Source organism: Geotrypetes seraphini, chromosome 19 (assembly GCF_902459505.1).
Source record: "Geotrypetes seraphini chromosome 19, aGeoSer1.1, whole genome shotgun sequence".
NCBI lineage: Eukaryota > Metazoa > Chordata > Amphibia > Gymnophiona > Dermophiidae > Geotrypetes > Geotrypetes seraphini.
In genome coordinates, this window is record NC_047102.1 from 39,527,188 (window position 1) to 39,546,440 (window position 19,253).

The window sequence follows — 19,253 nt, forward strand, 5'->3', positions numbered from 1 at the left end:
GAAGGCAACAAAGATGTTGAAGACGGAAAGTGAGGTAATAAGTAAAGTCACAACAGAACAAATCCTTACTCATCAGGGTTAAATCTTCCAAAACTTTCACTGAGGAATTTCTTCTCATTCAAAAATCCATAACAACATAGATGATAATTCTTAATCTTTTTCTTTATTGTTCTACAGTTATTGCTTGCCCCAACATTAAAGCCCGACGGGACCCGTTGCGCCTCAAAAGGCTTTTTCAAGGGTTCCAAAGGGAGCCCTCATTTTTACGTCCTCTCACTCTCAAGGCAGGAGGAGCTTCAGCCTAATTTGTAATTTTCCTGGAAATGTTCAGTGATCTTCTTTTGTATTCTGCCCAGGATTTGTTCTGAAGGCCACAGGCAGATCCTCTGGGAGTCGGTCATCATGCAAAGGTGACAACCAAAATTTAGGGTCCATGCTTGCAGGATTCTGGAGGGGTGATGCTGCAAAAACTGAACTAAATTAGATGGAAATATATAAAATCGGGAAAAGATCCGTCACTAATTATAAATGAAGGCTCAGAGTGCCAGATCCCAGCTCCAGTTGACTTAAGCTGAAAGTCCAAAAAAGTAGGCAGAAACTGGTGGGTTAAATGTTCTTTTTCTTTCTTCTCATTTGGCATTATCCAAACAATAAAGTTAGATTAGAAAAGACTTGTAGAGATTCCCTAAATCAGTGTCTGTTTCATGGCCCAGAGGCCAGTGATGGCCCCCAGTGTTTCCTTCAATACATACTGTCCTTCCAGTTTGTTTCAAGATCTGTGCCATGTAGCTCTCTGTGAGTTTCAATCATGTACTTCTTAAACTCCCACACTTTCCTCACAAGACTGAAAGAATCTATTCAGTTGAAACTCACTGAAGAGCCATGTGCTGGAATAGAATAACTTTTCCAGAGGTTTTAAAAAAAAAGCCTCTGCAGAAAATATGGATTCCCCCCAAAAAACTAGAGTGAGGGCCAGCTTGAAGAGGTTGAGGGTAGTGAAGGCTGGCTCGTGGGAATGGGAACAGAGACTGGTTGGATAAATGTAGAGTGGAGAGGAGCTAAGGAGAACATACAGCAGATTCCATAATACGGCAGGTGATGTTCTGGGGAACTTGAACAGAGAATGTGTGGGAGAATATGGATTTAGGGAGAAAGAGTGTGTGAGGAAGTAAACTTGTTTTAATTATACAAGCCACTCTAAATGTACATAATCAGCCAGGCTGTCCACATCATTGGAGGGGGAAACCGCTAAGTTTGCTGTGTCATAGAAGGGGGAATGCCCCATGCCCAGTGTGCTGGTCACTTTAACCAATGAAAATAATGACTTGCACAATGCGGGGTGTTTATTTTTTGACCAAAGTGCATCCCCCCCCCCCCCTGTAAAAATAGTGATGACCATTGCCCTAAATACTGACTGGGGCACAGGGGATGATGAAAAGTTGCAAGCAAGAAACAGTGAAACCAGAGACAAAAAGAGGGTTGATAGCAACATAACAGCAAAAATAAGTACAGAACAGTCAGTCAATGTTCCTCTAAACCAGGGTTGTCCAATATTGGTCTTCGAGGGCTGCTATCCAGTTAGGTTTTCAGGATTTCCCCAATGAATTTGTATGAGAGGTCTAGTTGCATGTACTGCTTCCGTTGTATGCTAGTAGATCACATGCATATTCATTTGGGAAATCCTGAAAACCCGACCTGGCGAGGGCCGAGGTTGGACAGCCCTGCTCTAAACAATACCACAGCTTCCAACAGAACATTCTGACTCCTGGCAGTCTGGTACTACCTCTAGCATACCAGGGGTAGGGTGGTAGGGGCAGTCTGCCCTGAGTGAAGGCAGTGGGGAGGTACATGGAGAGGTCACAGGGCCACGGTCCACATGCACCCAGCTGTTGGCTCTGCCGGTCCCCATCCCCTCTCATGTCAATTTCATGTTTGGAGCAGGGGACCGTCAGAGCCAAGAGCCTCATGCATGAGGACCGAAGCCCCCAAGCCGCCACGACCACTCCATGCAAGCAAGCAAGAGGAGGGGTGCTCTGATCTGGGTTGCCACTAGGTATGCCACTAGGTGCTCACTGCTTCCATGAAACCAATAGCTCTTGGTGAGATACAAACCTGACAGTTACGCCAATGATAAACAGGAGTATGGCAGCCATGTCACATTTATTCCAGTTGTCTTCCAAATAAATTTTAAATTTTTTCACTAAATTGCTGTCTTCATCCGTGAAAAAGCTCTTAAATTAATAAAAATGGAGTGTTATTTGTATTGGCGTTATACCACAGTTTGGGGAGGGAAGTTATATATACATTATAGGTATGGTTACCAGACGTCTGAATTTACCCAGACATGTCCTCTTTTTAGAGGGCATGTCCGGGCATCTGAACAGCTTTTCAAAACCTGGTACTTTGGGTTTTGAAAAGCTTCTACTTTGGGTTTTGAAAAGCTTCTTCTTTGGGATTACGTCGGGAGGGCATCCATGCATGCGTGGATGCCCTCCTGATGAGAACAGGTTATGGGTGTGGGGCTGGGGTGTGTAACATGAGCATAGCAGGCCTGGGTGGGCCTGGGGGTGGGGCTATGGGTCCATAAATATATGCATTTATAGGTTTGCTCAAGCAGTATGATCATTTAAGGAGGAAGTTATCAACGTGTGTTAGGGCTCTAAGTCATACTATTTGCCCCTTAACATGTATTAAAGAGCACTTTCATGAGAGATTACCCTAACACAGTGATAACCAAGACACCATGGAATACATAACGATATATAAAACATGCAAATGCATATAAATCAGCCCATTACTATGTAAATCCTATGACGTGACTTGTCGTGAACATTACCTGTTGTAGCTGGAAAATTGTTACCATCTTGGGAGAACTGGGCCTCAAAGTCATGGCCTTATGTTCCCAGACCTTGTCTTAAAGGGGCTGTGGTGCTGCTCCAACCTTCACATCCTCCCTCCCCAAACACATGCCTCCGGAGTCCCACCAACATATATACTAACAGATGGGCTAGCAAGTAGAGTGACTAGAGATCAAGTATGTGCAGATAGGCCACCAGGGGTGTTAGACAAGGCCATTAGGGAGTAGGAGTTCAGATGAGGGGTTGGGGGTATGGATAACGTGACCATTTATTTTTTTCATCAAAAGGGGACATCTATTAATTGTCAGTCCGTCCCCCAACCCCACCCTAGCCCTGCCCCAATGCCACCCCCAATTTCTTCCAATCATTTTTCATGTACACATAGAGGGGCATAATTGAAAGGGACGTCTAAATCCGTTTATGTCCATCTCGCAAGTCCAAAGTAAAAAAAACAGCTTAAGATACATTTTCGAAAGATACGTCCAACCTTTGTTGTTTCGAAAATCGTCTAATTATACGTCCTGCCAATCTGATCATCCAAGCCACTAAATCGTCTATTTTTATACCACATTTCCGTCCAACTTTTTGTCGAAGTCAAAAACGCCTAGAACAAGCCCTGTTGGACATGGGAGGGGTCTGCAAAGTGATGGACTGCACACCCAGACATGCCACCTAAATAGTGGGGTACCTTACAGGGCACTGCTGTGAACTTCACAAAAAGGGTGCCATGGCTTCTCCCTACAGCTCCCTTATAGGTCATGATGAGCCTCCCAAACCACCTCCAGAATCCCCTAGACCAACTTATCTACCACCCCAATAGCCCTTATGGCTGCAGGAGCAACTTATATGCCAGTACAAAAGGGTTTTGGGGGGTGTATAATAATAATAATAATAATAATAATAGTTTATTTTTATATACCGCCATACCCATGTGAGTTCAAGGCGGTTTACATTGAGTTACATTAGGATCTGCATAGACAGGCAGATTTACAATTATTTGTCAGAATTACAGAGTTGTTATTAGAATTACAGATTTGTTATTAGAATTACAGATTTGTTATTAGAATTACAGAGTAACATAGTTTCAATTATTTATCAGCTTAATTTGAACTAGACAGAGGATGCGGAAAGAGGGGAAGAAAAAGGAGCAGGCCTCATGAGGGGGCCAGATTGGGGAGGGGGGGAGGTATTGTCAGGGGGGGGGAACCTTTCGGGTCTTGTTTGTGGAATAGGTAAGTTTTAAGTGATTTTCTGAACCCGAGGTAATTGGGGGCCTCTAGTATCATTTGTGCTAGCCATGGGTTCAGCTTGGCTGCTTGGAAGGCGAAAGTTCTGTCAAGGAATCTTTTGAAGAGACAATGTTTGGGTGAGGGGAAGGCGAACAGCTGAATACGACGGGATTTGTTGTTGGTGCGGTAGAGGTTGAAGTGAGGATTGATGTAACTTGGTGAGGACCCATTTACCGCCCTGTAACAGAAGCATGCGAATTTGTAAAGGACTCTAGACTCGAAAGGCAGCCAGTGGAGTTGGTGGTAGAATGGGGTGACATGTTCCCATTTCTTTAGGCCAAAGATGAGGCGCACGGCGGTATTCTGGATTATTTTTAGTCTCCTGGTTGTTTTCTTTGTGGCGTTAAGGTAAATGATGTTGCAATAATCTAGAATACTGAGGATGGAGGATTGTACAAGAAGGCGGAAGGAAGTGTCATTGAAGTATTTTTTTATGGTGCGAAGTTTCCAAAGTGCAGAGAAGCTTTTTCTGACGACGAGGTCGGTGTGCTTTTCTAAGGAAAGGTTTTTGTCCAGCGTGACTCCCAGGATTTTTAAGGTTGGTTCGAGGGGGAAGGTCGTACCTTTCAGTTGAATTGTGGTTTCTTTGATTTTGTCATTGGGGGTGGCTAGGAAGAATTTAGATTTATCGGGGTTTAATTTCAGTCTGAATGCTAGCATCCAGAGTTCGATTTGGTTGAGAATGTTTGTAGTGTGGTCGAGTATTTCATGTGACAAGTTAGTGAGTGGGATGGATATTGTGATGTCGTCTGCATAAATAAAGAATTTGAGCTTGAGGTTATGAAGAAGGTTGCCTAGGGAGGCCAGGTAGATGTTGAAAAGGGAGGGGGATAAGGGGGAGCCCTGCGGGACCCCGCAGGTGTTGTCCCAGCTGTAAGAGAAAGAGTTGTTCTTGCATACTTTGTAGGATCTATTTCTTAGGAACCCCTGAAACCAGTTAAGGACCTGGTCTGAGATGCCAATGTGTGCCAGGCATTCTAGGAGGATGGTGTGGTCTACCAGGTCAAAAGCGCTGCTCAGGTCAAGTTGTATGATTAAGGCACTTGAGCCCTGAGTGAAGAGCGTGTGGAGGTGGTCGAGAAGGGAAGCTAAGATGGTTTCCGTGCTGTGGTCAGTGCGAAAGCCTGATTGACAGTCGCTGAGTATGTTAAATTTGTCTAGGTATGTAGAGAGTTCCGCCTTTACCAGCCCCTCCGCAATTTTGGTGAATAAGGGGATACTGGCAATCGGTCTATAGTTAGATGGGGAATTGGGTGGTTCATTCGCATTTTTTATAATAGGGGTGATCATAATGTGGCCTTGCTCAGACGGGAAGTTTCCTGAGGATAGTAGAAAGTTAACCCATGTCATCATTTTTGCTTTGAAGCAGGGGGGTGCACATGTTTAAGGATCAATGCAGTGATTACAGGGGCTTATGGGCATGGGTCCTCCTTTCTATGGGTCCCTAACCCACCCCCAAGACGTCTTAAGCCGCCTCTGTGCTGGACGACTAGGCTTTCCTATGCCAGGCAGCCAGGTGATGATGGTCTGGAGGCTGAATTTTAAAGTTATGATTAAAATTTTTATGGGGGTGGGGGAGTTGGTGATCACTGGGGTAGTGTGTGGGGGTCTGTTTTATGTGTTTGCAGTGCTTATCTTGCAACTTTAGGTGGGTTTTTGTCACTTAGACCATGTTTTACATGATCTAAGTCACAACGTCCAAGTTCCGTCTAGGCTCTGTTGTAAAACTTTCAGTTATACATGCTGTACGACTAAGTCTAAGCCTGCCCACGTCCCACCAAACTCCCGCCCTCGACACGACTCCCGAAACGCCCCGTTTAGCTTTGGTCGTTCAGCGGCACTATGAAAGCCTAGGTCGTTTAGAAATATGTCCAAAACCCGTTTTTATTATCGGCACTTGGACGTTTTTGAGAAATGTTCGTCCAAGTGCCGACTTAGGCCGGTTTTTGGATGTTTTTCTCTTTCGATTATGAGCCCCATTTTATCTTATTAATTCATAAAATTTTTAAAAAAACTACAAAGCACACTATACGCAGTGAAAATATTAATTATCATTTATTCAAAGATGTCAAGGCAGATGACTTTAAAATATGCAATGTCACCTCAGTTACTATAGAAAAATAGGCAAATATAGTGAAAAATATAGACAGTAGATATAAATTCTCAAAACTGACACATTTTGATCACTAAATTGAAAATAAAATCATTTTTCCTACATTTGCTATCTGCTGATTTCATGAGTCTCTGATTGCATTTCCTTCTGACCATGTATCTATTCTTTCATTTCTTTCTTTCTGCACTCAGACCCAACAATTGTCCCTTTCTGTTCCCTCCCTCCTTCCTTTCTATGTCCTTAGTGCCCCTTCCTATGTCCTTAGTGCCCTCAGTGCCTCCTTTCTATGTCCTTAGTACCCCTTCCCTTGTCCTTAGTGCTCCCAGTGCCTCCATCTCATGTCCTTAGTGCCCCCAGTGCCTCTGTCCCGTGTCCTTAGTGCCCCCAGTGCCTTCTTCCTATGTCCTTAGTGCCCCCAGTGCCTCCTTCCTGTGTCCTTAGTGCCCCCAGTGCCTCCGTCCCATGTCCTTAGTATCCCCAGTGCTTCCGTCCCATGTCCTTAGTGCCCCCAGTGCCTCCTTCCCATGTCCTTAGTGCCTCCTTCCTATGTCTTGCCTTCCAGCCTTTGTCCCAGCCTCTCTCCCGAAGCCAGCCTGCCTGCCTACCTCCTTCTCTCCCTCCTGTGCCAGATTCAACCCCCCCCGCCCGTGTACCGCCGCTGCCTGCCAGCCTCCTTCCTTCCCTCCCTGCTGTTCCAATTCAAATCCTAGTCCACCGCTGCTTCATGCCTTCTTCCTGACGTCAAGTCTGACGTCGGAGAGGAAGTTCCGGGCCAGCCAATCGCTGCCTGGCTGGCCCAGAACTTCCTCTCCGACGTCATAATTGACGTCAGGAAGAAGGCATGAAGCAGCGGCGATGGACTGGGGTTTGAATCGGCGCAGCAGGGAGGGAAAGCGATTACCCGTCCCGGTGTCCCCGTCCACAGCTTCGGGACGCTGTCCCTGAAAACGGGACATTTAGGTGTCCCGAAGCAGTGGGTCGGGACAGCGGGACGTTTGGTCCGAAAACGTGAGGCTATGGTTGGGAGGGTGGGGATTTTTATTAGGGGTGAAAATGTTTGGGAACATTGGGCACTTGATTGGGGAGTACCAGTGAAGATCGGAATTGAGGATGACATCACCACATCCCCTTTATGAGGCAGCCCAAGAACATCAGACCACAACTTTGAAGCCCGATGCTCCCAGGCTGCTGGAATAACACTGCTTGCAAGAAGCAGTATTCATGTCCCACAGGTGTCAACAACCTTTAGTGTTGGGGTACCACGGTTGGTGACTTCTGTGCTAAATCAAGGTGTGGTAGAAGCTCACCTTTTACCACACCTTGATAACTTCCCCATATCTTCTTCAAAATATCAAGAGGGAGGAAGTCCTTTCACTTGTATAGTTAAGACACTCATTACCAGAGTTACCAGATGTCCAGGAAAACCCAGACATGTCCTCTTTTTAGAGGATTGTCCGGGTTCCTGGACAGACTTTCCAAAACCTAGAAGTTTGTCTGGGCTTTGGAAAGCCCCAAGCTCCAGCCGTGTCTGGAGAGTCTTCAACAAGCATGCACTGCAGCCTGGAGGTCTGAAAAAAGAGATGCAGCTTTTAGGGGCAGGTCTGGAGACAAAACAGGGCAAGGCTGGGGGTGGAATGGAGAGGGGCCATGCATCTGGGTTTCTTAGTGTTCAAATATGATAACCCTACACATTACTGACCTGACGAATTTCTTCCAAAACCAAAGTGAAGACCCAAAAGTAAAGTACAATCTCCATCACAGATGGACCTTCTGGTGGAGGTGGCTTAAAGTCCACCAAGAGAACATAGGCAAATAAAAACAGAAAAGCAAAATACATGATAACATTGCCCAAAAATACAGTGACCGGGGCGCTCCAGAATTTCTTCCACCGGGTAAATATAAAGGCTCCGTGTGCTCTGCTTTCATTGGTTTTTTGTTTCACTGCTTTATCATCTCTTCTGGGAAAACAATAGAACATTATATGATGGTTTGTTGTTTGCTGAACTAGAGGCAATGTCATCCACATTACAATCCCCCTGAAAATATACAACGTTTCTGATTTTGAAGTGTTAGTTGGAAAACATAGACCTTGGCAGAAGGTGAATGACATGCTCTGCCTCTTCCTTCTTGCTATAACAAGTTTTATTTGACCTCAAGGTAGTATGTGATGATCTTAAGGTGGCCAAACAGGTTGAAAAGGCAACGGAAAAAGCTAGAAGGATACTTGGGTGACTAGGGAGAGGAATGGCCAGTAGGAAAAAGAGGTATTGTTGTCCCTGTGTAAGACTCTGATGAGACCTCATTTAGAATATTGGGCACAATTCTGGAGACCACTTTTCCAAAAAGATATAAACAGGATGGAATCGGTCCAGAGGAAGGCAACTAAAATGGTTGATGGTCTATATCATAAGGCGTACAGGGACAGACTTATTGACTCAATATGTGTACTTTGGAAGAAAGGCAGGAGAGGGAAGTTATAAGAGATGTTTCAATACTCATGTAAGTCCAACTACCACAACATTAGGTGGTAGTGGGATTTACCCATGTGGCATAAATACCCATGAGGTGAGTCTCTTTCAACTGAAAGGAAACTCCAGAATGAGAGGGCATAGAATTAGGTTAAGATGTGATATACTCAAGAATAATCCAAGGAAATGTTTTGATGCAGAAAGGATGGTAGATGCATTGAATAGTTTCATAGTAGAGGTGGTGCAGACAAAGACTGTGTCTGAATTCAAGAAAGTGTGGGACAGGCATGTGGGATCTCTTAGAGAGAGAAGATAGTGGATGCTGCGGATGGGCAGATTGAATGGGCCATTTAGCTGTCATGTTTCTATGCTTCTATTCTTGTTTCCTTTATGGATAGGAGTTATCTATGCTTATCCCATATTGTTCCACACCTTTACCATCACCCATGCACATCCCTACAGGGAACCAGAGACTTTTCTTTATCTCAGGAGGAAGCCAACTTATCCAGAATATATATTTTTCTGACCATGTGCTGAAATCAACACTCTCCTCTAATACAGCACTTATGTAGAGAGTTTAAGTGCAGGCTGTGATGCTGCAGCATGGGACATTCATGATCAGATCACTTTTCTGACAAGAGTGATATAGATCAAGATTGCTTCAAAGGTAAGATACTCAAGGCCAGGAAAGAAAGGGAGAGGTCTACCAATACTTTGGTAACTCCTTGCTGTCTAAAGGAGCAGCACCAAAGGATCTTCTCTTAGAAGAATTTCATCCAAACTCCCTAGCTGGTAAGGGAACCTGTTTGTCTTTGGCATGCCATGAGGGGAAAATGGAGGCCTATGAACAAAAGTCTCTATGTAATATTATCGAGCTTACCTGTTTTCTTTGTTAGAGAAAGACAAGGACTTCTCAGTATCAAGGTTATCAAGTTCTTTAAACTCTTCCAATCCAGTCTTGTGTTGCTCTCCACTAGAAGAGATCATTTTGTTAAGACATTAGCCTTTCAGAGAAATGTTAAGCAACCCCATCAGTTACACAGGGGTTGTTAAAGGAATCGACATTCCTTTCCTTGGACTTTTCCCCCACCTCTTGTTCTCTCCTTCCATGTCTCTTTTCTTTTTAATTTTGTAGTTCTACCCCTTTCTCCTTCTGTTCAAGTTTGTCTGTCTGGTTAAATATTCCCCAATCATGTTTATTTTTATTAATTTAATTGTTTTTATTGATTAATGAACACCACCTAGAAACCTGATTAGGCGCTATAATAAATAAATTTTTAAATAAACTTGAAACACATATTGTATGAACATAAAGGAGGTAATTCTATAACTTGATGCCTCAAATTAGACACCACAATGGGGTGCCATGAGCACTAGTTCTTTAATAGCACTTAGGTGCACCAACAGTGATTTTTTTTTAAATATTTATTTATTTGTCTTTATTTAACATCAAAGAAAATACCTTTGATAAGGAAAATAACAATATCCAATTAGGAAATAATATTCATAATATAACATAAATTTCACTGCGATAATAGTCCACTATTAAGGAGAGAGAGTCAAGACAATCAAGAGTAATTGAATTTCAAGGGAAAAAAAACCCATATCAATATACTCATTAGTACAGAGCAAATCAGTTGTATTATACTACATGGTCTGGGCAGTGGTATCAGTAGGCATCTGTGGGGCTATGGAAGCAGCTTTACCCTCCAGACAGTGTTATAGATTACTAGTGTAAACCTACTGTGGGATGGCAAATGTTAGGCACAATTGAACAGTAGCAAATCACCTGGACCGGATGGTAAACATCCCAGAGTCTTGATAGAATTGAAAAATGAACTTGCAGAGCTATTGTTAGTCATTTTGCAATTTTTCTTTAAAATCCAGCATAGTACCGGAAGACTGGAGGGTGACCAACATAATGCTGATTTTTAAAAAGGTTCCAGAAGTGATCCGGGACATTATAGATTGGTGAGTCTGACATCAGTGTTGGGCAAAATGGTACAAACTATTATAAAGAACAAAATGACAGAACATACGTATACTAAGCATGGATTAATGAGAGAAAGCCAACATGGATTTAGTCAAGGGAAATCTTGCATCACCAATCCACTGCATTTCTTTGAAGTGATGAATAAACATGTGGATAAAGGTGAGCCGGTTGATATTATTTATTTGGATTTTCAAAAGGCATTTGACAAAATACCTCATGAAAGACTTCTGAGGAAATTAGAAAATCATGGGATAGGAGGTAATGTCCTATTATAGATTACGAACTGGCTAGAAAACAGAGAGTAGGTTATTCTTATGGTCAATATGCTCAATGGAGAAGGATAAATAGTAAGGTTCCCCAGGGGTCTATACTGGGATTGCTGCTTTTTAACATATTTATTAATGATCTAAAGATGGGAATAACTAGTTGGATAATTAAATTTACTGATGACACAAAGTTGTTAAATCACAAGAGGAATGTGAAAAATTGCAAGAGGACCTTGGGAGACTGGGCATCAAAATGGCAGATGATGTTTAATTTGAGCAAGTGCAACGTGATACATGTGGGAAAGAGGAACCCGAACTATAGCTACTATAGTGGCTAGAGCTCTTCAGCTTGGAGAAGAGAAGACTCGGGGGAGATATGATAGAGGTCTATAAAATATTGAGTGGATTGGAAAGGATAAATGTGAATCGCTTGTTTACTCTTTCCAAAAATACCAGGACTAGAGGACATGCGATGAAGCTACTATATAGTAGATTTAAAACAAATCAGAGAAAATATTTCTTAAACTCTGGAATTCATTGCCAGAGAATGCAGTGAAATCAGTTAGCTTAACGGGGTTTAAAAAGGGTTTGGATAATTTACTAAAAGAGAAGTCCATAGGCCATTATTGAGATGGCTTGGGAAATTCAATGCTTATTCCTAGGATAAGCAGCATAAAATCTTGATTTACTACTTCAGATCTTGATAGGTATGTGGGATCTGGGTTGGCCACTGTTGAAAACAGAATACTGGGCTTGATGGACCTTCGGTCTGTCCCAGTATGACAATTCTAATGTTCTTATTTATAGCAAGTCAATAGTTGGTGTAGGTAGGTGCAAATGCAGCATACACAACTGAAAGTATTCCACAAATTGCTTGGTACCACACTTATGGCCCATCAATGTCCCCCCCTCCTTTCATGCTACTTTATAGAATAGCACATAGTGCATTTTGGTGTGTATCTGCCAATTAGGGTGGCATTTATGTGTGCAAAGCGAAAAAGGAAAGCAACAGACCCCAGAATGGTAAAGCAGTCAAGAAAAATAGGGCCAGGTAGATGGTCTTCCAAAAAAGGGGGAAGAGGCCTGCTAGCACCAGCTGAGCCTTCCTTCTGACATCACTTCCTAGTTCTGTGAACAGGAAGTGACATTGCAGGGAGGAGCTAGTGCTCACTATGTGAAGATTTGAAGAGGTACGTGTGTGTGGTGATGGTGCTGGGGGGTGCATTTAATAGACACCACCACCGGGTAGGGAGGAGAGAGGCCAGTGCCCCCCGCCAAGATGGTGCTCCACTCCTGCCTCCCGTTAGTACGGTATTGCCATTCCTTATTCTTCTTATCCTAAACACTGGCTTTCCCAAGCATATGTGGTTAATAATGGTTTATAGGGGGAGTTTTTCTCAAGGAACTTTTCTAAACCCTTTTAAAACATAGCAGTGCTAACTACCTTGAACATTCTCACAATAAATTCCACAGCTGAGTAAAAAAAAAATGACCTCTCTAATTTGCAACCTATTAGCTTCATGCAGTTTCCTTCAATGAGAACTCTTACACCCCAGTCATGATTTTCTAGAGTTTGATCGTCTGTCATCCAACTCCTGGCCAAGCTAACAAACACAACTTGTACTGAGCTGAGGATTTAAATATGTTGTCCACAGTAACTCCAACATTCTCTAAGCAATTGAGTCCTAATAGAGAACTACACATCATGTACCTATAGCTAGGACATCTTAATAAAAGGGCCCCAATGGGAGGTAGCCTAACTGATTAAACTCAGGGGATCAGACAGCATTTTTGGAGACAATTCCAGTGTGGTTCTCTTTTGTAATATACAGAAGCACAAACAGGTTCCCCCCCCCCCCCACACACACACACACTGTGATGAAAGTAGTGTGGTTTGATTTTAGGAATTTTGGGAGGTAAGTAACAGAACCACATTTGGACTTTGTTTTTCCATCCAGTCTGTTAAAAAAGAAAGAAATAGGTATTATAAATGATATTATCTTCAGTGAATGTCCCTGGGGATGATACTACAAATATATATGTGAACCTTGACAGACTGTGAATGGAAAAATGAAAAAATGATAATCAATCAGACGGATCAAAAGAAACAATCAGTACGGGCCGTATGCTCTCGTTTCAACCAATGGCCCCGGGCAATGCTTATGCAGTGACATGCACTTAGAAATGAATCTAGATAAACCGTGCCCAGTACATCATGATTGTGCCGCTGCGTAGGATCACTTCGTCCTTTAAACCCGAGGACGTGGCGTTTTCTGATAATATCTTTAGTCTTTTTCCTAACTCTTTTGCTCCCTCCTGATGAGGAAATTGAAACAGGACCTGTCGAGCGAGCAGAATGGATGAGACCAATGAACAGAATGAATGAGACCAACGAGCGAGATACATGAGATATATGAGTGAGTTGAATGAGTGAATATACCAGCGCTAGAAATTGGAGAGACATTTCCGATCAGCTCTTTGGATCCATATTCAAGTACCACGGCTACAGTACCTATAAGTTCATTCTTCAATAAGTATTTCGTAAGTGAGTGGGATTGATCAAGCAGAGGCATCACAGAATCATGATTGAACTTTGAACTTTGAACCTCATCCCGTTCTGAAAGGACTGAGCTAAGTACTTTTATTGATTTTTACTGGTTTCCACTTTGCATCACGTTTTTCAGATTTTTCATTGACAGACACATTGAATTTTTGATACACAGATTGAGGATATTGTACATTTTCACTTATTTGTTTTAGAAAGTTTTTTGATTTGGAGTCACTACAATTATATTTTTTTGTATTATAATTTTTTCATATAATTATTCACAATTTGGTGTTTTTGTACATGAGGTTTCAGGGAGATATTCTTTTTAATGATCTTTTCTTCAGAAGTCCATGCTTGGGGATGAATGTTTTCACTTATTTTTTGATATGTTTCAAAAGAATAAAATGATGTACTGGGCACGGTTTATCTAGATTCATTTCTAAGTGCATGTCACTGCATAAGCATTGCCCGGGGCCATTGGTTGAAACGAGAGCATACGGCCCGTACTGATTGTTTCTTTTGATCCGTCTGATTGATTATCATTTTTTCATTTTTCCATTCACAGTCTGTCAAGGTTCACATATATATTTGTAGTATCATCCCCAGGGACATTCACTGAAGATAATATCATTTATAATACCAATTATTCATTAGTCGTATTTTTACATAATTTGGTATTCATTTACATTTTGGTATAGCTTTTGAGGTCTTTTTTGGTAAAAAAGAAAGAAAAACATTTGAGCATTAGATAAGCAACAGTGTTGGCTAAATGTCGATCCGCCCAAGGCACGAGAAAGTGATTGAAATAGGATTGCTTTGTTGGCTATGTTTTCATCACTTCTTTCAGAATGTAGCAGTGCCTCTGTCCAAAATATCCTTAGACTTTTTTTAGAGCTTTTTTTTGTATATAGACATAATTCCATGCTATGATTAATTCCTTCCTAAACAAACTAGGCTTGATGACATAAGAATTGCCCTGCTGGGACAGATCGAAGTCCATCAAGCCCAGTCTCCTGTTTCCAACAATAGCCAACCCAGGTCATAAGTACCTGGCAAGATCCCAAGCAGAAAAACAGATTTTATGCTGCTTCTCCTAGGAATAAGCAGTGGATTTCCCCAGGTCATCTCAATAATGGCCTATGGACTTCTCTTTTAGGAAATTATCCAAGTCTTTTTTAAACCCTGCTAAGCTAACTGATTTCACCATAATCTCTAGTACTACTCGAAAGGGTCCAGAGGAGAGCGACTAAAATGGTTAAGGGCCTGGAGATTAGAGAAACTGGGCCTCTTCTCCCTTGAAAAGAGGAGACAGAGAGGGGACATGATCGAAACATTTGAGATACTGAAGGAAATAGACTTAGTAGATAAGGACGGGTTGTTCACCCTCTCCAAGGTAGGGAGAACGAGAGGGCACTCTCTAAAGTTGAAAGGGGATAGATTCCGTGCGAACATAAGGAAGTTCTTCTTCACCCAGAGAGTGGTAGAAAACTGGAATGCTCTTATAGGGGAAAACACCCTCCAGGGATTCAAGACAAAGTTAGACAAGTTCCTATTGAACCGGAACGTACGCAGGTAGGGCTAGTCTCAGTTAGGGTGCTGGTCTTTGACCAGAGGGCCACCGCGTGAGCGGACTGCTGGGCACGATGGACCACTGGTCTGACCCATCAGAAGCAATTCTTATGTTCTTAATAAATTCCAGAGTTTAATTACACTTTGTGTGAAAAAATATTTTCTCCAGTTTGCTTTAAATCTACTACTTAATAGTTTCATCACGTCCCTAATCTTACTATTTTTGGAAAGAGCGAGCAAGCGATTTACATCTACCCTTTCCACTCCACAAAGTATTTTATAAGCATCTATCATATTCCCCTTGAGCCTTCTCTTCTCCAAGCTGAAGAGCCCTAGCTGCTTTAGCCTTTCCTCATAGGGAAGTTGTACCGTCCCATCCTACATACCTCACTATGGGCCCCTTTTACAAATCCACAGTACCAATTCCCATGCAGCAAATGCAATGTAATCCATTCTATTCCTGTGGGTTGCACCGCGACTCACTACCGTGGCTTTGTAAAAGGGGCCCCTATATTTTCCTTGTGATCTAGTAGTGGTTCAGGAAGACTGTTTCTCAATCTACAAAAGACATTGTCTCTTCACCTTTCTCATTTTCTCGTGAGGGCCTTTGTCAAATGCATTTGAAAATCCACATAGTTTCACCATTCTCCATGGGTTTATTCACACTTTCGAAAATTAGGAGCCCCTCTTACAAAGCTGTGGCAGCAATTCTCCTGTGGCAAATGCACCAAAGCCCATAGGGCATTTGTCGCGGGAGAATCGCTACCATAGCTTAAAGGGGCCCTAGGTTTGTACTTTCATCAGGGCACTACACTGCCAGCCCTGACTGAAGACCGTACATCTGTCAACTGGATTGGTTTTCAAATTGCTGCCCCTGTCCTGAATGGCCTACTCCTCCTTCCTGACTGCAGACCAATCCACACCCAAATTTGGGTGACACATTACAGAATCTGGGGGTTAACCCTCTATTGCCTCAGGTACAAACCTGGGTTGTAAGCTGAAATATACACTGCTTTGATAGCTTTCAGGCTTGCAGGTGGTTTATAAGAATGGTCTGAAATTTGGCAGCTAAAATTTAATGCTAAGAAATGCAAGTTCATGCATTTGGGCTGCAAAAAACAGAGGGAACGGTACGTTTAGGGGTGAAGAACTTATGTGCACGACGGAAGAGGGGGACTTGGATGTGATTGTATGTGATCATGTTAAGGCCAAACAGGTTGAAAAGGTGACGGCGAAAGCTAGAAGGTTGTTAGGTTGCATAGGGAGAGGCACGGCCAGTAGGAAAAAAGGGGGTATTGATGCCTCTGTATAAGACTCTCTTGAGACCTCATTTAGAATATTGTGTAAAATTCTGGAGGCCGCACCTTCAGAAAGATGTAAAAAGGATTGAGTCGGTCCAGAGGAAGGCTACTAAAATGGTATGTGGTCTTCGTGATAAGGCGTATGGGGACAGACAATCTGTATACTTTGGAGGAAAGGCGGGAGATATGATAAAGACATTTAAATACCTACATGACATAAATGCACACGAGGAGTCTCTTTCATTTGAAAGGAAGTTCTGGAATGAGAGGGCATAGGATGAAGTTAAGAGGTGATAAGCTCAGGAATAATCTAAGGAAATACTTTTTTTACAGAAAGGGTGGTAGATATGTGGAATAGGCTCCAGGTAGAGGTGGTGGAGACAAATATTATGTCTGAATACGGTGGGACAGGCACGTGGGATCTCTTAGGGAGAGGGGATGGTGGATGTTGCAAATGGACAGACTGGCCTTTATCTTCCATCATGTTTCTATGTTTCTAATATAAACAAATACAACAAAAGAAGTGGTAAAAGAAACATTTTTTAAAATACTGCAAATGCAGCCATCAGAAAGTTTGTTGTGAGAAATTCTGATGCAAAGCCCATCCTTAGAAAAGCACTGGTTAGTGCGAAGACTTTGGATTCATTCTTTGTGCTTGTAAATAGCTGTGATTTGTAACACCAGAAGCAGGAAGAGCCCCATATGTCTTCAGAGCTCTTTTTTTCCCTTGCTGATCTTAAATGGCGAACATGGCCCGCTGTAATTTTTACACCATAAATGCAAGAATATCTGGCAACTTCAAACTAAATACACTAGAATAGTTGAGCTCTGGAACACATTGCCAGAGGTTGTGGTAAGAGCGGAAAGCTTAGCTGGTTTTAAGAAAGATTTGGACAATTTCCTGGAGGAAAAGTCCATATGCTGTTATTGAGAAAGACATGGGGGAATCCATTGCTTGCCCTGGATCGGTAGCATGGAATGTTGCAACTCTTTGGGATTCTAGAATCTTGTTACGCTCTGGGATTCTGGAATCTTGCTATCCATTGAGAACCTGTATGGAATGTTGCTACTCCTTGGGTTTCTTGCCAGGTACCAGTGACCTGGATTGGCTACCATGCGAACGGGCTACTGGGCTTGATGACTATTGGTCTGACCCAGTAAGGCATAAGGCTGTTGTTATGCTCTTATGTATTTTCCTGCAAACGTTTTTCCAAATAGTTATACCTGAACAGTATCAGATTTGTGAAGATTAGAAGAGGACAGCAGAATCCACAAATTAATTTCTTTATCTGGGTATCAGTTGACATGTCTCCCCACCAAATCTTCGTCAAGAAAGCCTAAAATATAGAAGCCAAGATAATTCACTGGAAGGGAGGAGCTCTATCTTTTACAAGCCTACATTTTTGAGGGGGGTTATATTGACCATAATATCTTTCCACATGACAATATTAATAAGATCTCTGTTTCCAAAAAGGAGGTTCTCCTAATCCATGTCAAATCATTCGGGATACATTTTCAAAGGCTTAAAAACTCGATTCAGTACACGGAGCCCAAATACGAGTGCCGAAAAGTGCTTAGAGATGATTTCCATGCCAAATGTGGGTGCAAGGATTTACGAACAAAACTTGACCCTTGATACTCCACAGAATCAGAAAGCAACCAAAAACAAAAACACTGTGGAGAAAATGATGTCCAAGATGCAGCCTTTTAAAATTCAAACAATTAATCCACATGGTGAGATATCTAGGACCAAAAATGATTGGGGACTATGGACCCAACACGGTCCGTGTTTCGACAACCCTGTCATCCTCAGGGGTCCCTGATGGTCCTAATGCAAAAAACATGTGAATCAAGGGTAAAGAACTAAGATGGTCAAATACGGAAGTAAACCGGTCCTGGCCAAGAACTCTGTGCAATGGTTTTACTTAATCGCGCAGAGTTCTCGACCAGGACCAGTTTACTTCCGTATTTGACCATCTTAGTTCTTTACCCTTGATCCACGGATTTTTTGCATTAGGACCATCAGGGACCCCTGAGGAAGACAGGGTTGTCGAAACACGGACCGTGTTGGGTTCATAGTCCCCAATCATTTGGGTCCTAGATATCTCACCAGTGGCGTACCACTGGTGCAGCCTTAGGGGGGGTGCACAGCCGGACAGGTCCGGAAAATTCCTGGGCTGCGATTGGCACTCAGCGGCATTGGTGCTCCCCCTCCGCGACGGCACTCAGTGCATCGGCGCCCCCCTGCCCTGCGACAGCACTCAAGTTCGGCCTCCTTCTCCCGGCATCAGCAGAACTTCAGATCGGCAACAGGTGCTCAGTCAAAAGCTTCTCCTGACTCAGCTTCCTGTTTCCGCCCAGGCAGTTCAGTCAGGGGAAGCTTTTGACTGAGCACCTGTTGCCGATCTGAAGTTCTGCTGATTCCGGGAGAAGGAGGCCGAACTTGAGTGCTGTCGCGGGGCAGGGGGGGCGCTGATGCCGCTGAGTGCCGTCACGGAGGGGGGCACCAATGCCACTCAGTGCCGCCGTGGGAGGGTGGAGGGCCTTGCCGATCTTGTTGCCAAAATCGGAAAGGTGATGGGCCTGTGGTGGATGGAGAGATTGAGAGAAGGGGACAGATGATGGAAGTGGGAAAGAAAGAGAAGGGGCAGATGATGGAAGTGGAGAGAAGGGGGAGAGAGAAGAGGGCAGATGATGAAAGTGATGAGAAGGGGGAGAGGGAAGAGGGCAGATGATAGAAGTGGGGGGAAAGAGAGAGAAGGGGCAGATGATGGAAGTGGAGAGACGGGGAGAGAGAAGAGGGCAGATGATGGAAGTGGGGGGAAAGAGAGAGAAGGGGCAGATGAGG

At 43.2% G+C, this 19,253-nt stretch overlaps 2 protein-coding genes across 4 annotated transcripts in view; one reads left to right on the plus strand and one right to left on the minus strand.

Moving 5' to 3' along the window:
• PTDSS2 (phosphatidylserine synthase 2) overlaps positions 1-19,253 on the plus strand; it is a 170,583-nt gene that overhangs the window by 123,881 nt on the left and 27,449 nt on the right. The window lies entirely within an intron of this gene.
• TRPM5 (transient receptor potential cation channel subfamily M member 5) overlaps positions 1-19,253 on the minus strand; it is a 116,194-nt gene that overhangs the window by 46,296 nt on the left and 50,645 nt on the right. For 2 of the 3 annotated variants that reach the window (XM_033928019.1, XM_033928017.1), the window contains 4 exons: positions 17,630-17,742; positions 9,609-9,701; positions 7,960-8,218; positions 2,113-2,231 (listed from right to left, as the gene is read on the minus strand). In XM_033928019.1, the coding sequence (XP_033783910.1) occupies positions 2,113-2,231; positions 7,960-8,218; positions 9,609-9,701; positions 17,630-17,742 (584 nt within the window). The remainder of the gene's footprint in view (positions 1-2,112; positions 2,232-7,959; positions 8,219-9,608; positions 9,702-17,629; positions 17,743-19,253) is intronic. The other variant, XM_033928018.1, reaches the window with a different exon arrangement.